The 19,522-nt window shown below is 34.8% G+C and overlaps 2 protein-coding genes across 3 annotated transcripts; one reads left to right on the top strand and one right to left on the bottom strand.

The window, feature by feature from the left end:
- Positions 1-9,205: 9,205 nt before the first annotated feature.
- LOC136817323 (R3H domain-containing protein 4-like) lies at positions 9,206-14,723 on the bottom strand. 2 transcript variants are annotated; one of them, XM_067073666.1, is made up of 7 exons: positions 14,620-14,723; positions 12,297-12,508; positions 11,973-12,091; positions 11,526-11,738; positions 10,435-10,520; positions 10,006-10,061; positions 9,206-9,498 (listed from the first exon to the last, which is right to left on the bottom strand). In XM_067073666.1, exons 1-7 carry the CDS (start codon positions 14,721-14,723, stop codon positions 9,383-9,385), a joined length of 906 nt encoding a protein of 301 aa, XP_066929767.1. In that variant the 3' UTR covers positions 9,206-9,382. The 2 variants fall into 2 exon arrangements, with proteins under 2 accessions (XP_066929767.1, XP_066929768.1); XM_067073667.1 differs by lacking the exon at positions 14,620-14,723 and adding an exon at positions 14,256-14,445.
- Positions 14,631-18,208, top strand: LOC136817322 (calreticulin-like). The gene is made up of 6 exons (XM_067073665.1): positions 14,631-14,873; positions 15,184-15,586; positions 16,198-16,528; positions 16,702-16,845; positions 17,075-17,284; positions 17,757-18,208. Exons 1-6 carry the CDS (start codon positions 14,795-14,797, stop codon positions 17,868-17,870), a joined length of 1,281 nt encoding a protein of 426 aa, XP_066929766.1. The 5' UTR covers positions 14,631-14,794; the 3' UTR covers positions 17,871-18,208.
- Positions 18,209-19,522: the final 1,314 nt, after the last annotated feature.

Here is a 19,522-nt window from a genome sequence, read left to right as displayed (position 1 = left end):
ATTCTGTATCAATCATGGACCCTACCGTTGAACAGGTAAACTATTTTCTTTTCTTTTGGTCACACCCCTGTCTCACTGGACTAATGGTTTTTTTTTACCAATTTCGCATCACAACTTATTGAAATATACTCGATCACAAGGTCGATTTTCTCCCGTATTTTGCTGTATATTTTTGGACCTACCTCGGAAGTCCTTTGATTTAACTCGTGTCCGTTCGGTCTTCTGTTACCAGCTTTTCTTGCGATTAGCTTGGTTTTTTCTGATTATCTAATTTGTATTTTTCTTATTACTGGTTGCCAAGTTTTCTATGTTCTATTTCCATGTTCTATATTTTCTATCAGGTAGGTCCATTCAGTATGAAGCTTGTTTTTATTTAAACAACGTCTTTAAGGCTGACGATCGGCCAACATCGTGAAATATCAAATGGTCTAATCTGTTGTGTTTTAGTTCAACAATGCTGAATTTTTCAAGAAGATGAACATTCATAAAGAGAACTACATTTTAGCCATTTCCAGAAGTCAAGCAGAATTCTTCAATTGTATGTCAAGAATGTTAGCTCATCCAATGCAAAGAGCAAAGCTTCGTTCGTGATGGAAAGAGACTTTGAGAGCTTTGGTGAAATGAGTTTTTCTCTAAGAAGTTTAGATCAATGAACTGTAATTTCATGGACACTAACACAGGAAAAAAATTTCGATTTCCAAGGTTGGAAATTTTAAGATTTCTTAGTTTGGAAAATAGATAAAATCCAATGGAAAATCCAACCTGGAAATTTGGGACATTCTCAAAGGATGGAAATTTTGCATTTTCCATGGCTTGGAATTTTCAAAAATCCAGGTTGAAAAAAGCCAAAATCCAAAAAGTGATGACAGAAGTGTGGAAAAAGAGGAAAGAGGAAAACAAGGTTTTTGTTTTTGTGAACAGTCACTCGCTAGCCTACTCTTAGGTTCCAAATAAACGGCCCCCCCCCCGCTTGTTAATTTTCGAAAATTTTCTAACCCCCCCCCCCCCCCGGACCTTATTAGGACCCCCGTTTATTAATCTCTAAGAATATTTTCAGCTGTCAAAGAGAAGGACCCTTATTTTGCTCTAAATAGTCTGATTTTAGCCTATTTTTACCTTATTGTTGGGTTTCAGAAGTACAATTTCCAACCCCCCCCCCCCCCGGCAATTAGGTCCCCCCCGTTTATTAGAATCTAGAAAATTTTCGAACCCCCCCGTTTATTCGAACCCCCCCGTTTATTTGGAACCTAAGAGTAGGCTCGATGGCCCCCGGTCAATCTCTCGTTATTGTTCACACAGACACTTGGTTGATCTTAGATCACTCACACAGCAGGGCACCATTTGAAACTATGACACAAGTACCCTATGTGCTTCACTGTGTGAACTCACTGCGATTAACCAAAGCTGCTCCGAAGGGACGCTTGACTGCTCACATTATAGCCTAATATCTAGGTTAGCTATACATCACGACAGTTCTGCGTGAAAAATCGCTTGTGTTTTTCTCAAAGGACATGTGCAGAAAATGGTACAGAAACGTAATTTCCACATGGGTTTTTACCGTTTTCCAAACTGTTTGGAGAAACACACACTTCCAACGTAAAAAGACTAGTTCTCCAAAGAGGAGTCTCAATTTCACCAAAATGTCATTTCCACATGAATTTTTTACGTTTTCCAAACTGTTTGGAGAAACACACATTTCCAACGCAAAAACTCTAGTTTTTCAATCCGAAGTCTTAATCTTTAAAAAAATCTTTTTTCCAACATTGATTTTTGACGTTTTTTTCAATTCCCAAACTGTTTGGAAAAATAAAAATGTCCCACCCAAAAAGTCATTTTTTCCAACCAGCCTTGGAAAATTGTCATTTCCACATTGTTTTTTCACTTGATTTTTCAAGGGCATTGGTTTATTCTAAAAAACTTATAGGTAATTTACGTTTTCCAAATCAGCTTAAGGTAATCGCTCAAATTTCCAACCTTCAATTATAAAACCAAAATTTCCAACCCAAAATTTGAATTCCCGACCTTGGAAATCGAAATTTTTTTTCCTGTGTAACACAAACATGTTGTACAATATTGTTACACTAATGTGGCGTTGTGTGATTTATTGGACAAAAAAATGAAAAATCAGATACACGTTGTTTTTTTTATAAGGAACCTTAACTTTGCTCTGAGCCTGGAGTTCCTTATTTTTACAGAGAATTTCAGTCTCAAAGTTCCTTATCGAGTTCCTTACTGCATATGAAATTTTGAACTTTTTGCCCCTTGAAAGATCAAAATTAGGTCAAATTAGTCCCAATAAGGTACATTATTTTCAAATCCGCTTATTCTCAGCCTGAGCAGTTCCTTAACAATTCCTTATTTTTTGAACCATTTTCAGCCTCGAGTTCCTTATAAACGTGTTCCTTATAAAAAAAAACGTGTACTTGAACCTGTTAATCAATTGTCAATATTACAGAAGATGGTTTTAGGTTTAAATTTGTACGGTAACAACAGGCGAAAGACAAGGCATTGTCAGCTGGAGACCAAGAAGGGTAGTTCTTCTCACCAATTACCTGTTTTTACCTCAATTGTAAACAATCCCAAACTACTGGGTCTTTGTTGTCGCTTGTTTCTTTGTTTAATCTGTCAAGGTGTAACCTGATGACAAACGCCTTGTCTTTTAGGAAATTGTCTTGAATATTTTTAAATCAAAATGTAAATCATGTTCACAAAAAAAATTTAAATACAGCGTAAATTAAAGCCTTTTCGAGTTTTTTTAACCCTTAGGAGGCGAAAGACGTATATATACGTTTTGAAAAGGTCATTTTACCGATACACAGTCGTTTGGTCATAACTCCTGACCACTTGAGATTCAGAGAAAAAAAATCTGCTATTTTTTGTAGCTGAGAGAAAGAGCTTTCCAACCATACCAAAGTTGATACCTGAATCGTTTGTCCTGGTTGAGAAATTGCCTTTGAAAGAATAGATTTCCAGAAAACTTTTTGGCCTTTTTCAAAAAAGTTAGCGGCTTTGAAAGGTTAAGATATAATTTTATAGGCACAGCTCTGGGATGACTAAATAACTTTGGTTACCCTTTGTCCTCATTAAATACCTGAATGTTGATAGAATTTCGATTATTTTAGAGGCAATAGATAGATAGTCAACACCAATAAAACTAGTCATAGCTTTCACTAAATGCCCCCACAGAAAGGTCATGTCATGCACTTATAAAGCTTTTAATGCTTTCAAAATTAAAGCATAAAAAATTATCAGGAATAATTGATTAATTTAATTATTTATTGATTGATTGAAAAAAATGATATTCCATTAACAAAATACTTGAAGAATTCATGCCTTCATGCAGCTTGACAATTTAATAGAATTCAAGGAAAAGCTGGAAAAGCTTCTCAAAAACATATTTCGAAAATCATGGTATCATTATGTTACTGACTTTCACATCCTGTCACATCTCCTTGTTTGTTTGTTTTTTCTTACAACAATATATGTAATGATCATTCACTAAATAGACCTTTTCCGATAATGCTGCAGACATCTTAGATTGTAGGCAAAATATATAGCGGTGAATAAATCAACAAGGAAACCAATCAGAAATAGCTTGTTTATTTTTCATTGGCTGTTATATATTCGGCAGGCTCAAAATGCATAAAACATAATGCATATTGCATAATGCATAATGCATAATATTTGAAAAATGTCAATTTTAGAGTCTACAATAAGGAGAATTTGAAAGATGTTACTTTCAACAAAACAAATATACCATTTTCTACCAGAAAATAAAGGGTAGAAAGCTGTAAATCTGTATTTTAGATGATGAAGAAAATCCATGATCCACTGAAAATGCTTGTCGCCATTTTGATTTTCATAGTTGTATTTTACAGAATGTAGTATAGTGTAGAAAAAACACGAAAATATCTCCTCCGTATATTACTTTCGATTTTCTTTGAAAGCGAAAACTCGAAAATAAATTTTATAGCAAGATCTTTATTCTGGGTTTTCTCGGAGATCTTTTCGAACAATTTCTAACAAATTTCAACGGGTTTTCCCTCTTACAAAGCATTAACCATGTGAATGCTTTTTGTTAGATAAACCAATATCCAGCCAATATGAAGTTAAGAGCTTAATGCGAAAGCTAGATCAAAGAAAATAGACTTCGAATCATTTTACATTCGAATGTTTAAATGTGTTTATTACCTTTTTTTGAGAAAGAAGAAGGGGGAAACCTTTCTGATCTGTTGCATCTTCTTATTATTTATGCTGGCGGAAAACCCTTTGTTGTTATGATTCGAATGTTTTCTCTTTTGTTCGAATTCGAAAAGTAAATATCATGTCTGGGGAAATCCCTCTGATTGGAATGTTTACTTAGGAAACTCTTCTAAACAGGGTTTCACGGTTTTAGCCTCTCCAAAGGAGAGTTTTAGAAAATATAAAATCGTTCTGTAAATTACACAATACTATTATGCATTATGCAATATGCATTATGTTTTATGCATTTTGTACCTGCCGGTTATATATTTCAACAATTCTCTATTGCTACTTTGCCTAATAAACAATAGTAAGATGATAAGATGATACTGCGTATAAAATTTATCAACAATTTCTGCGCCATCTGAAATAGACCAATCCTAGTTAAGGCCCGGGCTCCACTTGCGTACGCTGTGATTGCAGTCAAAAGAAAAATAAAGAAACGTCATTTGTCGTTGTGGTCCATTCAAACGTACAGTCGAAAAGTTGAAATGTGCCTAATTTTTTTTAAAGTGCATAGTACTTTTTGGGTTGGTGTAATTTAAGATGCACGATCTAACGATTTACGATTCGCGATGCGCGATCCATGCATAAAATATGCTGATTATTCCTAATGATTATCATAAAACTTGAATTATATAACATAATTCTAAAACAATGGCATAATCTTTTCTCACTTTTATTTACCACAGTAAATTTATCCAAAAAGAAATAAGTAAGAGCAATGGAACTACGAATAATTACGACCGTAAAATTATGAATAAAGATTACATAATCTTTACAATAGAAAGAAAGTGAAAGTAATAAACAATGCACAAGAAATATTTTTGCTCTCAGTTTTAACAATCATTAATCGAATATATAGGAATTTCTTAATCTTAAAGCAAATAGAAGAATATATTGTAGAACAATATGTTTTGCGGACCGTAATGTACGAAGTGCTCTATTATGAAAAAGAATTTTCTTCCGGTAAACAATTCCCCTAGATTGATTCAAATTTTGAAAAAGAGAGAGAGAGAGTACAGAAGGTGAATGCACGTGGCTTTCACTTTCTTTTAATCTATGAAAACGCACTAAAAGCTTTTTTAAATATAATTTGTATAATCTTACATAAATGATGTTTTTAAAAATAATTGAGCTTCAGCGAATGAAAGTTTGTAAATGGCCTAAATATTTTATCATGATTAGCATAATTACGCATGAATTAACATATTTTATGCACGGATTGCGAATCGTACATCGTAAATCGTTAGATCGTGCATCTTAAATTACACCAACCCGTACTTTTTCATGATGCAATCTTTTGTCCAAGCTGAAAGGATTGAAGCCATTAAGATATTATTGCAGCACAGACAATGAAGAGACGGGCCTTCAGGAAACTAGACTTTTTGAGTTTTTAGCTATATACTCTCACTTTATGGTGTTCCTGTATGACTGTCTGTGTGCCTAGTCTAACCACCGTTAAATGCCTTAACTCGGTAAGCTAGAATTGGAGCTATTTCACCAAACCCCTAGAGCGTAAGTTATTTAGGCTATCACAACTGCATGAAAAAGTGGAACGTGCGCATGCAAAGTTAAACGAATGTAAGCAAACTTTTTTTCAGGTTTTTAAAATAGATTTACCACACTGAACAAACAGTGAAAACACTCTAAGTGAGGTAAATCTATTTTGAAGACCAAAAAAAAAAACATTGATTGACATTCAACACATTCAACCACTTTTGGATTCAACTTTTTTGTACTTTGCCGGTATCTTGTTTTACCAAGTTAAGAAGGACTTTCTCGAGTTACGAGCATATGATGGTCTTTAAAGCTTAAGAAGCTCTATAAACAATAAAGCTAGTTATTAATATAATAACAGACAAAGATAAATTACAGTTTGAACAAAAATATCAAATGTACATTTGAAAACTTGAGCAAACTTCTTTAAAGATTCCAGAAAAAGAATTGAAATCATTGCTGAAATGAACTTCTGACTAAATTACAGTATTTAGTATTCAGTTTCAAAGACAAGAAACAAAATTTGACATACAAAACACTTTTTCCAATCACTGAATCAGCTCACCATCATAACCAGTCTGCCATTTTGTTTGTTTTGATTTGCACAAGTAATATTGTAATTCGTGTTATGGTGTAATCACTATGCTTTTTCTATAATTTGCATTTATAACACTCGCTTCAGCTTTTCAATGCTAAATCAAAACTAATAAAATGTAATACGCAATAATGGTAATAGCATATAACGTAATATGAAAATATGTATAACATTTACCGCTGTATAAATTACCGCCATATTTTTGCGGAACACTTAATTGGCCGGAAAGCCGATTACGACGCAAAAACAAAAACAATTCGCAAAGAATCGAGATTCCAGTCCAATATATTGCGTGAAGCTATGAGTGCCTCCTCAGTCGCTACGCTCCTTGCGGGGGCAATAAAAAGATATATTTCCCCGCACACAATTTTTACTTACTAACACTTCCTGCCCAAAAGTAAATTTTCGCAAAAAGTCCATTTCTTGACCCAGTGGCCGATTTTTGGCGGGCGCCTAAAGGTGCAAAAGACACCTTTGATTACTAATTTCGGCGCCCCTTTGCTTTTTTACGCCTTAGAATACACTCTTCTCGAGATGCATAAATTTATTGTTGTCCTCGTTTTCAAACAGATTTCATTGGCCCCCCTTCATTGAAATGGAATTACATGTTCACAATGATAATTGTGTTGTTTACACCTCATGAGACATTTTGAATTTCAAGTACTTTTGTTTTAGAGTTAATGTTTGCCTTTTGGGAATTTAAATTGGTTTAAATGTATAATTTCATAGCAATGAAATCTGTTTGAAAACGAGGACAACAATAAATTTATGCATCTCGAGAAAAATCTGTTGGCAGCTTTCGGCCAGAAAGAGAAAAAATACCCAAAATTTTTTGTGTTTGCTTCGCTCGAATATTTTTTACTAAAACATTAACTTTTAAAAGGGGCCACCGAAATCAAAACCTTATAAAATTGCAACTCCAGTTTACCCGAATTTTGGTCGACCCACAACGCTACAGGGCTCGAAATAACGGTCAGACATCGGACATTGTCCGACCCAAATAGCTTCATGTCCGATCGAAAAATCATTATTTTCATGCTAAAGCAACCCTGATCGGATCATTTTGTCCGACCCAAATCGTTATTTCGAGCCTTGCGCTACTCTTTGAAAAGGTTCCAAAAAAGTATCGTCCGTTACGAAATCCCAAAAATATTCCTGTGTTCGCAAAATCTAATGCTCACAAAAAACCAAAAATTCTTTCCCTAGATTAAACATCACGCATCTGCAAAATGAAAGTTCCCTAAATGTTATAGGGTCCATTATTACTTTAAAATTACAAGAATTTTGATCCGCCCCACATACATTGCATTACAAACTGAAACTCTAGAGAATCAAACTGCAACAGTGCTCGTTTTCAACATCAATGATAATACAATCATTCTCATCGAAACTAAAGGTAACAGGTTGGGTTGGGATTGCACATGTTGTTACGTAACCATCATTTTCACGATTGGAGAATAACAATATTTCAATGCATGCTTCCAGTCTTCTTCTGCAGCAAGCATGAAATTCCTCCGGGCTTTAGATTAAAAGATTCGATAGGAGGAACAATAGTTGGATCAGTTGGGTTTAGCGTGACAAGAACTGGTCCCGGGGGGGGTTGCACTTAGGTGAATGGAGGGTACGGTATGTGCCGCCCTCAAGGGTACTTTTTTGGATTTCCAAAGTCCCGCTAAGGGTCGGAAAAAATTTCAACTTTTTACCCCCTGAAAGATCGAAATTTGGTCAAATTTGTCCCGCTTAAGGTCGTAAAATTCCGAAAAATTTTCCTTTGTTTTCTCCTTTTTAGTCCCGGTAAGGGTCCAAAGTTCTGAAGTCGGGCGGCACCCCCCCCCCCAGCTTGCAACCCTAGTACCCCCGGAGAACTGGTCCACTCATGGGATGTGAGCCCCCTGCTCCACTAAGTGAGCACTCATAAGATGCTTTCTGGACACATGAATCAAGTATGACTTTTAATGCCATCAGATTTCCAAGCAGTGATATGAATATGGTGATGAGGACTGCTTGTTGTAATCCACTCATTCTTTTATCAATCCGATAGATGTCTCACTTATCTTGCACTTGAGTTGAATAAATGAGAAAATAGTTTTACCTTCTGAAAAACCTTTTTTCCAAAGAAAAATGATAATTTTTCATTTAGATGGTGTATTCTTTTTGAAAAATGAAACAAGAGAATAATAAACCAGTTGCTGCACACCGTTGTTTTAAGGTCCACATGGGGTTAAAGCATGGGCGACAATGTTTTCCACTTTGTAACATTGATAATGACAGGATACTACACAGACAGGTTGATATTGATTAGCCTTGAGCTAAGTATAAATTGTACTACTTTACATCAACTTTAAAGAAAAGAAACATAAACATCATAAGGTTTTAACAATTGAAAAGTTCTCAAAAATACTAGATTGACCAATTTCGAAATATGATACTTTATAAGAATATTTGTGATGGAATTGGCCGAAAAATTAAGAACATTATAGAATATCACCATCATGGAATATAGCAACACTGAACGTAAGAATGCCATCATTAAAGCATTTTCCCCTGTAAATTACCAATAATACCCCAATAACGCTCAATACTTTCACAAAAGTTCCATGCTTCAGGCGTGTATCTCAAGTTAAATCTAGGTTAAATTTCGATCTTAACCCAAGAATATCCATGATGAAATGAAAAACTCCATTCTTATAAAATAACAGCGTGGTGCATCAAACTCGAACCCAGTCCCTTTGTTCGCCTTTTTAATGATTCTGACATTACTCAGTAAAGGTTGGATTAGAGTAAAAACTACAAGAAAGTGTTGCAAGTGGCTCTGGGTACGAGATTGATGTTCACCTTGTGGGAAAGTAACAGATGACAACAAAGTCTATTTCATTTACATCATTTTGTTATGTTTGCCTACTGAAAGAACTAGGAACACTAAATATTAGAAACATCTGTAATAAAATAATAAAACAGTATTTTAGAGGTATACAGATAATAAAATCGAAAATAAATTACAATCTAAAACTTTTGTTTAATTTACATTTTCGTTTTTCGATGACGTCAGCTATTAGTGCGCATGCGTTTGAGGTAATCGGTCAGTTTGGTATCTGGTGGCAACCAATCGTTTTGGGGCATGTCGATTTCGATAATGGCTGAGTTGTCTTTCAGTCGTATGGCTAAAAAGTAGGTGAAAAATATTTTTTTAAACTAGGGAGATAACTACTCTCGGGTACCTAATAGCCGGGGGGTTTGGAAAAAATCTCAAAACTTAATAAGCGTGGGGGGGGGGTGAAATAAAAATGTCCTGGGTGGAAAATTTTCGAAAAGGAGGCTAATACAGCAGAATTAGGGCAAAAGAGGGAACTTTCAAAAAAAAATTCCCAAAAATCAATAAGCAGGGGGGTTGGAATAAGAATGTCCTCGGCCCCCTTAGCGCCCCCCCCCCCCGGCTATTAGGTACTCGAGAGTACTAATTATTCTTAAAACTTTTAAGGAATCGTCACATTGATGAAAACTAACTTTTAGACCTGAACTTTTAAAGCAAAATAGGCTATTTTTTTATCAATTACACATCCCATAGGATCCGAAAAATTAAGAAACCCAAAAAAGCAATAACAAGATTACTTAAATGAGTAGAAGAATAACATGTGATTGGGAGGTTTAAACATTTTATTAGAGCTTACTGTTCGAAGGCAGTTTCATGTATTGACAAATCGCATAAACCAAAAGTCGATCATAACTAAATGAAGAATAAAGATTAGAACATGAGAATTTTATGATATTGTATTTAATTGGTCAGTCGTTTATCAATTTTTCCACCCTTACACGAATGAGACTCAATTTTGGCTAAAACCGAAAGTTAAACGACAGGTTATCTATCTATATCAAAAACGAACGAACGAACGAACGAATAAAAAATTTGTTTACAAATGGCTAATCGATGACCGATGGTCATTTGAAGTAATTATTAAGTAACAATATTGTTTTATTACTGGTTAACGACCAACTAAATCGGACAAAAACTCCATCTCGTCACTTATAAAAAGCGTATCAAGAAACTACAATGTTAGCTTTGAGTTTCCAAGATAAGAGAGAGAAATTACATTACTAACCTTGATTCCAAATTGAGCACCACGACAGAAGGGAAATTCTCCAAAGAACACGATCGTACATCATCTTCATAAAATTCCAACAAACCCTGGATTAAATAAAAGAAAAGGTATATATTATACATTATTCTCAAGGAATTGAGTGACTAAACATATTTAAACATATTTTGTTACTTTTCAGCTATTAAGGTTTCTCAGCAACGTGTCTCGGCTTGTCAAGCAAAATAGGAAGAATGCTGCCAGAATATTGTAAGTAATTTGAAAATAATTTTTAAAATACATAATTAAATGGGATAAATTTTCGCGGGGATTAAATTTCGCAGATTTATGTAAAAAAATACGCAAAATCGTGAAAATATGGTCAAATGGTAACACCCCTGTCTCATTGCCCCGGGTGGAACTTTTTTCCTCAGTGGAGATAAAAATTCCTATTGAAATCCCAATGGGGATAGAAATTCTATTGTTCCAAGGTTAAAAGCTACTTTAATGGGATAAATTTTCGCGGGGATTAAATTTCGCGGATTTCGCGGATTTGGGTGTCATCCGCGAAATTAAGTCCTAATGGAAATTTTGAAGAGCCTTATCCGCGAAATATTTCTAAACAAAACTCAAAACATGTCAAATAAATACCTTTTGAATGGTTACTTGCATCAAAGAGGCGCAAATAATACGTATTTCAACAACCAACATGCGTGATTTGACAATAAATGGGATAAAATCGTAAAGATATTGTCACCCAATAGTGCCAACCGCGAAATTAAGTCCCCGCGAAATCTTAAAATTTCGCGGATGAGCTCAACCACGAAATTTAATCCCATTAAAGTAGAAGCTGAATGGACCTACCTGATTAACGAAGGTAATTTATAGGACCTCCAGGTAGGTCCAAATGCAATTTTAAAACATAGAGTTTCGAGTGGGGATGAAATCAAAGTCAATTTCCCAGTTGGGCTAAAAGCCTAGGGTACTTTCCCACCGGGGACGAAATTTTTGCCATATTTTCCAATGTGGCTGGGTTCAAGTGGGTCTGTGACACAGGGGTGTATGGCAAAGAGGGGCAAAATAGTTTGAAAGCAGACATGAACACTAAAATATACCAAGGCTGCAAGTTTCTTTGTGCGCAACATATCTTGAATCTTCTTATCAATCAATTGGAAGCTTCCCTCTTTGAAAGGCTTGATTGGACCTTGTTCATCAGATGGCGTCTCCTCTTTCTTCACTTCATCTTGTGGTATTTTTCTTGAACCGGTCTTGCGCTCCAGATAGTCCCTCTGTTTTTCTTCACTCATTTGCATAAAACGGTCCCATGCCTTTAGAATATAATCGAGCAAAAAAAGTTTTCTTGTCACATTTCTTTGTTACATTTTTTTTTTCATCAAAAGTTGTAAGAGTAATATTGCAGAGTTTAATTTGCAGAAACGTGAATTTAGAAGGCCTGTTTGACAAGAAAAAAGTTGAAGTTTTTTACTTTTTTACACCTTGGGTCATGTCGTAAAGGTAAATTTTGTAATTTAAGAGATATTTTTCACTACGCAGATATATACCTTCATTTTGTTGTCATCTAAAAAGAGCTCAGTGAAAAGTGTGAGATGTACATCAGAAAACCATTCACTTTCATCAACATCCACCTTTTCATCTCGTCCGATGTCCATCAAATCAGCCACTAAAAGACAACAGTTACAGTTACATCAGAGTTAGACGTCCTATGGCTCCAACATAAATTAACTGCCAGCTAAGAAAAATGTGAGAAATTAATTGACTAAATTTAGGTGTAGCTTTGTCAGTTTTAATTTGAACTCTAATTAGTTCTCTTGGATGTTGCAGCAAAATAATGTTGTCTAAAAAATTAAAAGCAAATATACTCATACAATTTTGCTTGCGTCTTTGATGTTTTGCACCTCTTCTTCGAGCATCAACACCATATTCTCTAAAATCATACGATTTTCTTCCTCCATTAGAACGCAACTTCTTTCTTTTTGGACTCCTGCTGTTTTCTTCAGTTGAATGCAATGACAAATTAATATTTTGAAGAGCTTGATCATTAATTTCGTGTTGTAGATCAATATCTGCCTCTAAGGATCTGAAAATAAACAGAAAACGTACTCTCAAGTGCCTATAATATGTGTCCCTGATGCTAATTGATATTTTGAAAATTAACCTTCTTACAAACCCCCTTGGACCAACTAATCAATTCAGTGTAGCTTCATTTTGAATACATTCCACCAAAAGTGTTTTTTTTAAAGGCTTTGAAACTTTGTCAGCGGTTGTCAATATTGACATTACAAATTATAAAACTAATTCTTCAATGAGCATTCAGTGTTTGTTTTAGTCGCGCTGCTGAGGTCGAAAAAAGTGGCTAGAAAATGATTTTCGTGATACACCTCTTAGATTCCACTTTTTTCGATGGAAACTCTCGAATTAGTATATTTTTGGAGGGTCTTCAAATTAAAAAAAGACCTTATATCACATGATAGAGCTCTTCAAACTGAGCAAAAAAGTGTATAAAACCAAAGTCCCAACTTCTCTAGATCAAAAGTTATGGGCCTATTTGTGGTCAAAAAGGTGTTTAATTTTGCATAAATTAATGCAGATTGTGGGGAAATTCCCTGTTTTCCATCAGTTTTTTACCACAAATAGGCCAATAAATTTTGATCTAGAGAAGTTGGGACTTTGGTGTAATACACTTTTTTTCTTTTTTTCTTTTGTAATACAAATTTTTTCATCTATGGCTCAAATTTTAGGCAATTTCTCATAGTTTTTGAAAATGTTAATTTCATTAAAAAGGCTGGGTTATTTTTTCATGAAACAATGACCCATTTACATGTGCGGTATTATTTTTACTTTAGCGTATAAACAAGGCCTTAAAAATCGAAGTGCTACCGTGAAAAAGGGTAACTTGCATCAGTGGAGGCTAACATGCATATACCCCAATTCACAGACTTGTCTGGTCATGGTTTTCTCACCTTGTATATGAAAATCAAATTTAAGAAAACATGTAATTAATTGAGGAAAGATTATTATAATTACCATGAATTGCGTTTCCCAAATAACCTCACTTTTACACGCTTCATAATCTGACATCTTGTTATTTAGAATTTTCAAAAGAATGAGTCGCGATTACGTCATTAGTCCAAAATATGATTGGTTGATAGATATGAGCCCGGTTTCCCCATCCACTCGGTAAAATATTCACCACCCTTCAGCCACCCTGGAGAGACAGGGGCGGCAAAAAGAAGTAAGTACGCATCCTTATGGAAACCACCCCATTTTGACATTTTTTTTAAACAAGTGGCGAAAACGGGGGAGAGTGTGCAGAGGAGAGCAGGCGAAAGACATTTATAATCACGCTCTTCGAAACGAGTGACATATGTTGTCGTGGGAAAAGAAAAGTGATTCTGATCGAAGGTACGTTTTTCTATTGTCAAGTGATTTTGTCATAATGTTTCCATGTCAACACTTTGAAGAGAAGTAATACTGCTCTAGTTGGTCTGTGAATTGGGGTATATGCATGTTAGCCTCCACTGATGCAAGTTACCCTTTTTCACGGTATCTTCTTGGGAATTGAATGACAAATTTTGGTTGGTTGATTTTGCTTGGCTGCTGCACGTTTTATTTTGTTTCAAACTTTCAAGTTTTAATTAATTGTCTTGCGAACTTGATTCAGGTAACTCTCATCCTTGTTGTGCAAATACATCCTGTAGATGACTGATGTTGTTTTTTTCTGAAAGCTAGATTTCCTAGATAGAGTGTGGCTATAAACTGGCTAGCTAGGGTTGTAAAATTTGAAGAATTCAACCCTCAAACATTAAAATGGGCAATCAACTTACATTATATCGAATTCAGCTCCACCTTGACAGCTTAAAGAACCTGGAAAATTTAAGACACCCATGATAATTCTCTCTTAAAGCAGCTTAGCTTTTGTTTTGATTATTTTGAAAAATTTGTCCCTTTAAAAAATATGTAAACAAACTGCAGCCATTTTGTTTCAACCCGCTGATGTAACTTTTTTGACAAAGGCCGCCGTTTTCGCTCAGACAGCAAGCGTACACGCGTAGTTTGCATCAAAAAATTCAACGCTTTAGTATCAGGTAATTTTGAGGAAAACGAAAAACGAAAGTGAATGTGCGCGTGGGCTGAATAATCGAGACCAAAGTACACAATTTTCAAGCTGGATGGATTTGATTGGTTTACCTCGTCTTGCTGCACGATTTTAATTGGTCAAACGATTTGAATACCAATGATACGACACCACGCAGGAAAATTTTGTCTCTTTCTACCGTCCTTCTTGAAGTCATATATTGCAATAAGCTGTCTAGGAGTCTTGTAGTCAATCTCTGGTGTTACACGGTGGTAGCTGAGATTTGCAATGGACAGTAGAATATTATTTTTGCTTGGCCTTTTGGCTGCTGTAAATTGTACAGTTCATTTCAAAGAAACATTTGATGGTAAGCCGACGGATTCATCACCTTTTTACGTGAAATTCAAATATTCCTTGAATAATATATTAGGGTTTGGCTTTCAGGCTTTGGGGTCTTTGCTTTGGTCTTTTGTTCCTTAAATTTGCTTGGGAATGTTGTGTGTCTGACAGAAAGTGTTGCGGACAGAGGCTGGTAGTTAGTATTAGAATCAGAGGCACCTGGTAATTTTTAGCCATGGAGAATGATATGGGATATATTAGTCAAATGAAATTTTGATAATCCCTTTCTTCAAAACAAAGATCTAAAATAAGCTGAATTTTCTGTTACTTTTTTGTAGATGACACTTGGGAAAGCCGATGGGTCTACTCTACTGACAAAGGAGCTGATTCTGGAAAATTTAAACTAACAGCTGGAAAGTTTTATGGTGATGAGAAAAGAGACCAAGGTATTCAAACCTCTCAAGATGCCAAATTCTACCAACTCTCAACAAAAATGGAAAAAGGTTTCTCCAACGAAGGAAAACCATTAGTTCTCCAATATCAAGTCAAACATGAACAAAATATTGACTGTGGTGGTGGATACATCAAACTTTTCCCATCTGACATCACACCAGAGAAAATGAATGGTGATACCCCTTACCATGTCATGTTTGGCCCAGATATTTGTGGACCTGGTACCAAACGTGTTCATGCAATTTTCAGCTACAAAGGAAAGAACCTCCTCACCAAGAAGGACATCAGGTAACTAATCTTTTGATCTGTAGTAATAATATTCTTAAAGAATGATTACTTCATTACAATGATGTTTCAATGATCACAATATTTCCCGGGCTTAAACTTGCAGTACCGTGAGTGGTCCTAAATCCGACAGCCCTGCCTAATTCCGACCCCCCAAATAACTGTTATGAAAAGAAATTCTATGTTTACAAACACTCCCTCTCCAAGTTGAACGATAAACTATTGCAAAAATTCTCAAAACAAATTCAAAACATCTAACAGATGGCTATATATAATTGATAATGTCAAAACGTCAATAATGTAATTAAAAAGTGTGAGTTGTAAAAGTAATTACTTTTTATTGTTGGACATATTGCAATAAAAAATTATGTTTCGTATAAGAAGCAATTAATGTTAATTATTTGGTTCAACTTTTACTGTATCAATTTTCTCAGTTTAGTTGACACTTTGGTATTTTTGTTGCGTCACAGCAAAAGGATTTTTTATTTTAGTTTGTATCTTTGAAAGACCACGTCGGATTAAGGCAGGGCTGTCGGATTTAGGACCACTCACGGTATTTAATGCATACAATATGATTGCTTTGTTTTTCAATTATTGTTTGATTACACTTTTAGATGCAAAGATGATGAAATGACCCATTTGTACACTTTGATTATCAACCCTGATAATACTTACGAAGTCCGCATTGATGGATCCAAAGTTGAATCTGGAGATTTAGAAGCTGATTGGGACTTCCTTGCCCCCAAGAAAATTAAGGACCCAGAAGCCAAGAAACCAGATGATTGGGTTGATAATGCTAAAATGGACGACCCAGAAGATAAAAAGCCAGAAGATTGGGAGAAACCAGAATTGATCCCTGACCCAGATGCCAAAAAACCTGACGATTGGGATGATGAAGAAGATGGTGAATGGGAACCACCAATGATCAATAACCCTGAATACAAAGTAAGTCTGAATTTTTTAATGTCCTGAAAATTTTTTAAGGTTTAGTGAAATAAAGAAATCCTTCATCCACTATAATAGCTTTTGATATATTTTTTAGAAGCTTTAAAGGATAGGAGATCTATTTTTTGAATGATTAACAAAACAAAATTGAATCTATTTTGAACCTCTTGTAGGGAGAATGGAAACCAAAACAAATTGATAACCCAGCTTACAAAGGAGAATGGGTTCATCCTGAGATTGATAACCCAGAATACTCAGCTGATGATGCTCTTTACAAATATGATGATATTGGTGCTGTTGGATTTGAAATCTGGCAGGTCAGTGTTAATTACATTACAATCAAATTTAATTATCAGTAATTATTTACTAGATTAAAAGATTAGTCTAATTATATCTCCACTCACTCAGATTTCCGTTGGATAATCAATTTACTTCAGAAAACCACAAAACCTTTTCTAAGACTTTTATGTAGAATTATGACAATTTGTTTTTTTTATTTCTAAAAATTTTAGACTAACAAAACAAATACCAAACTTTCACTTTTAGGTCAAATCTGGAACTATCTTTGATAATATCCTTGTGACTGACGATGTTGCTGAAGCCGAAGCTTTCGCTAAAGAAACTTTTGAAGTTCAAAAAGAGGAAGAGAAGAAAATGAAAGATAAACAAGACGAAGAAGCTCGCAAGAAGCAAGAAGAGGAAGATGCCAAACGAAAGAAGGAAGAAGAAGAAAAGAAGAAAGATGAACCAGAAGAAGTAAGATTCTTTTTAAGTCCTTTTTTACATTGTGAGTGTGCTAAGCTTATTTACTTAACAGACTTGAATACCAGGCTGCTACACTTTTTTATAAAGAACTCCAATTTTCAGGTCATGGATGGGGTTGCTGGGCATTCTAGCTCATTTTCTGAAAATGTGCTTGACCACCCCTGATATTATTATACCATATAAATACTTATTGGGTCAAGGGCTATCGTTTGTCATGCTTAGATTATCTTAAAAGCTTTTACATGACGAGATAGTGATACTAAAGAGAAATTTGGCTAATTTCAGGGCTTATTGCTAATGAAAAAAATGTGTACCTACACAAACTCTAATTTTTTCAGTATTAAGCCACAGTGAGGAGTTAATTGAGATGTCCCATTGATCTTGTTTTCCATTTATTTAAACGTCCGTTTGCCTAAAATTTCGCTATATTTTAAAGACCTTTGATCTTTTTTTGTTTTTACAGGAGGAAGAAGAAGAAGAGGAAGAAGAGAAAGAAGCCAAAGAAGAAGAACCAGCCTCCAATGACGTCACCGAGGATGAAGTTGAAGAAGAAGCTCCAAAGAAAGATGAACTATAACCTCATCTCACACTCACTCTTTTCGCTCTTATAGATGCATAGTATTTTCCAATTTCTGTTAAAAGACAATTTATTAAAAGACACTTGTACAAATTTTTAAGTTTTTTTGAAAAAATGGATTTCTTATTACAGTTTTCATATATATGTTTCAACGTTCGATACGTTAGTTAATTGAATGATGACGTTTAACTGAAACGTGGAGTGTTTTTGAATTGTTTTTTGTTTATGGCTTCCACTTTACTTTTCTTAGTCAAATTAGTTTATTTATCCCTTTTAAAAAGCTTTTGTAAATGATTTTTTCTAGCACTGATTAACAAATAGGGATGTTTAAATTGAAATCAGTTTTGTATTGTTTGTCTGCCAAACATGGCCTCTGAATGTCTCTTATAGCTCTGAGGTTCATTGCAAATATTTCGAATTAACTCGAACGTGGTGAGGGCTATTTAAAATGTCTTTAACGAAACAAGATAGGGGCTACAAATCCCAAAATCACCTGTAAAACCACGCGATTCCTCGTTAATTATTTGACCTAAGAAAATCTCGTTTTCTTTTCCTAAGTGTTTTACTGGGTTTTTCAATGCTGTTTTTCTTTCAAAAGTCCAGTCTTTGAATCTTACTTTTCTCTTAGCAAATCAATCAAATTTTTCGGATTATTCGAACGGCTGAATTTTAAGCAAAATGTTGGTATAATCAGGGATATGTTATAGCGAAGCTGGATAACGCACATTTAAAAAAGCCTTGTTCTATCTCTGTCCCTGACATTAAAATTTGATATGAAATTTAACTTTTTTAATTACAAACTCGTGAAATTTGGCTTTCCTCTTAGCCAATGATTCTGCTGCTGCATTTATCGTTCACGATTAAAAACTTTTAATTATCAAGAGGGTCTGTAAAACATTGATGAATGACAATTTAAAAAAATGAGAAACATTTTTTTCATTAGTAAAGTTATAAGAAGCTTCTTCTCTAAGATTATAAATAGTACTTTTTCATTTGAAATACCGCGCTACACCGCGGGGTGCCTCACTTTCTAACTGATATTTTCAGATAGCAAGTCGGTATGTCTGATTATGGAAAATATTTCAAGTCAATTGAAACAATATTTGTCAAAATATTTACATCCGAAATTTTTAAAGAGAAATCATGAAAGCTTCTCAAATTCATAACACACGCTGATAAAAATAGATTTCATTTACAAGGAAGCTTTTGGGGTATCTTCTACAAATATTATTTTGATGAAAAGCGGGAACATCATAGCAAAATATGTGCAAACGTACTGCATGAATACTTTGTCTGCTTCATTTTTCTTATAAAAAGAGAACACTCAAGGGGACAGAGATGGATTTCTATTATCAACAGTTTACAATAGAAAAGACAAAGAAGCAATCCGCTAAGGAATTCTCGTCCTTCATCCAGCTCCGCTATAACATATCCCTGGTATAATAAGCCCTATAATATCCCTAATAAGCACCCCCACTTGTCTGTACACAAACCCGATATCTACGGCTAATTTTAAAATTCATTGCCGTAGAGGGTCTGTTCTTATTTGAGATTTTTCAAACCAACCGCTGCGATGGAGTGCTGTTGGAGGCGATAAGAAAAAATGGTCGTCAGAATTGTCAGAAAGTATAGTATGAAGTTAGATCGCCGCC

This window comes from Clytia hemisphaerica, unplaced genomic scaffold (assembly GCF_902728285.1).
Source record: "Clytia hemisphaerica strain Z4C2 unplaced genomic scaffold, Clytia hemisphaerica genome assembly, whole genome shotgun sequence".
Lineage (NCBI taxonomy): Eukaryota > Metazoa > Cnidaria > Hydrozoa > Leptothecata > Clytiidae > Clytia > Clytia hemisphaerica.
This window is presented reverse-complemented; position numbering and strand designations above follow the sequence as displayed.

Coding starts and splice junctions, on each gene's coding strand:
- LOC136817322 (XM_067073665.1), top strand. CDS start 14,795: ATGGACAGTAGAATATTATTTTTGCTTGGCCTTTTGGCTGCTGTAAAT. Junction 15,587..16,197: donor CTCACCAAGAAGGACATCAG/GTAACTAATCTT, acceptor TTACACTTTTAG/ATGCAAAGATGATGAAATGA. Junction 16,846..17,074: donor TTGGATTTGAAATCTGGCAG/GTCAGTGTTAAT, acceptor TTTCACTTTTAG/GTCAAATCTGGAACTATCTT.
- LOC136817323 (XM_067073666.1), bottom strand. CDS start 14,723: ATGACTTCAAGAAGGACGGTAGAAAGAGACAAAATTTTCCTGCGTGGT. Junction 12,092..12,296: donor TCAAAGACGCAAGCAAAATT/GTATGAGTATAT, acceptor GTTGTCTTTTAG/TGGCTGATTTGATGGACATC. Junction 9,499..10,005: donor CATGAAACTGCCTTCGAACA/GTAAGCTCTAAT, acceptor CCTACTTTTTAG/CCATACGACTGAAAGACAAC.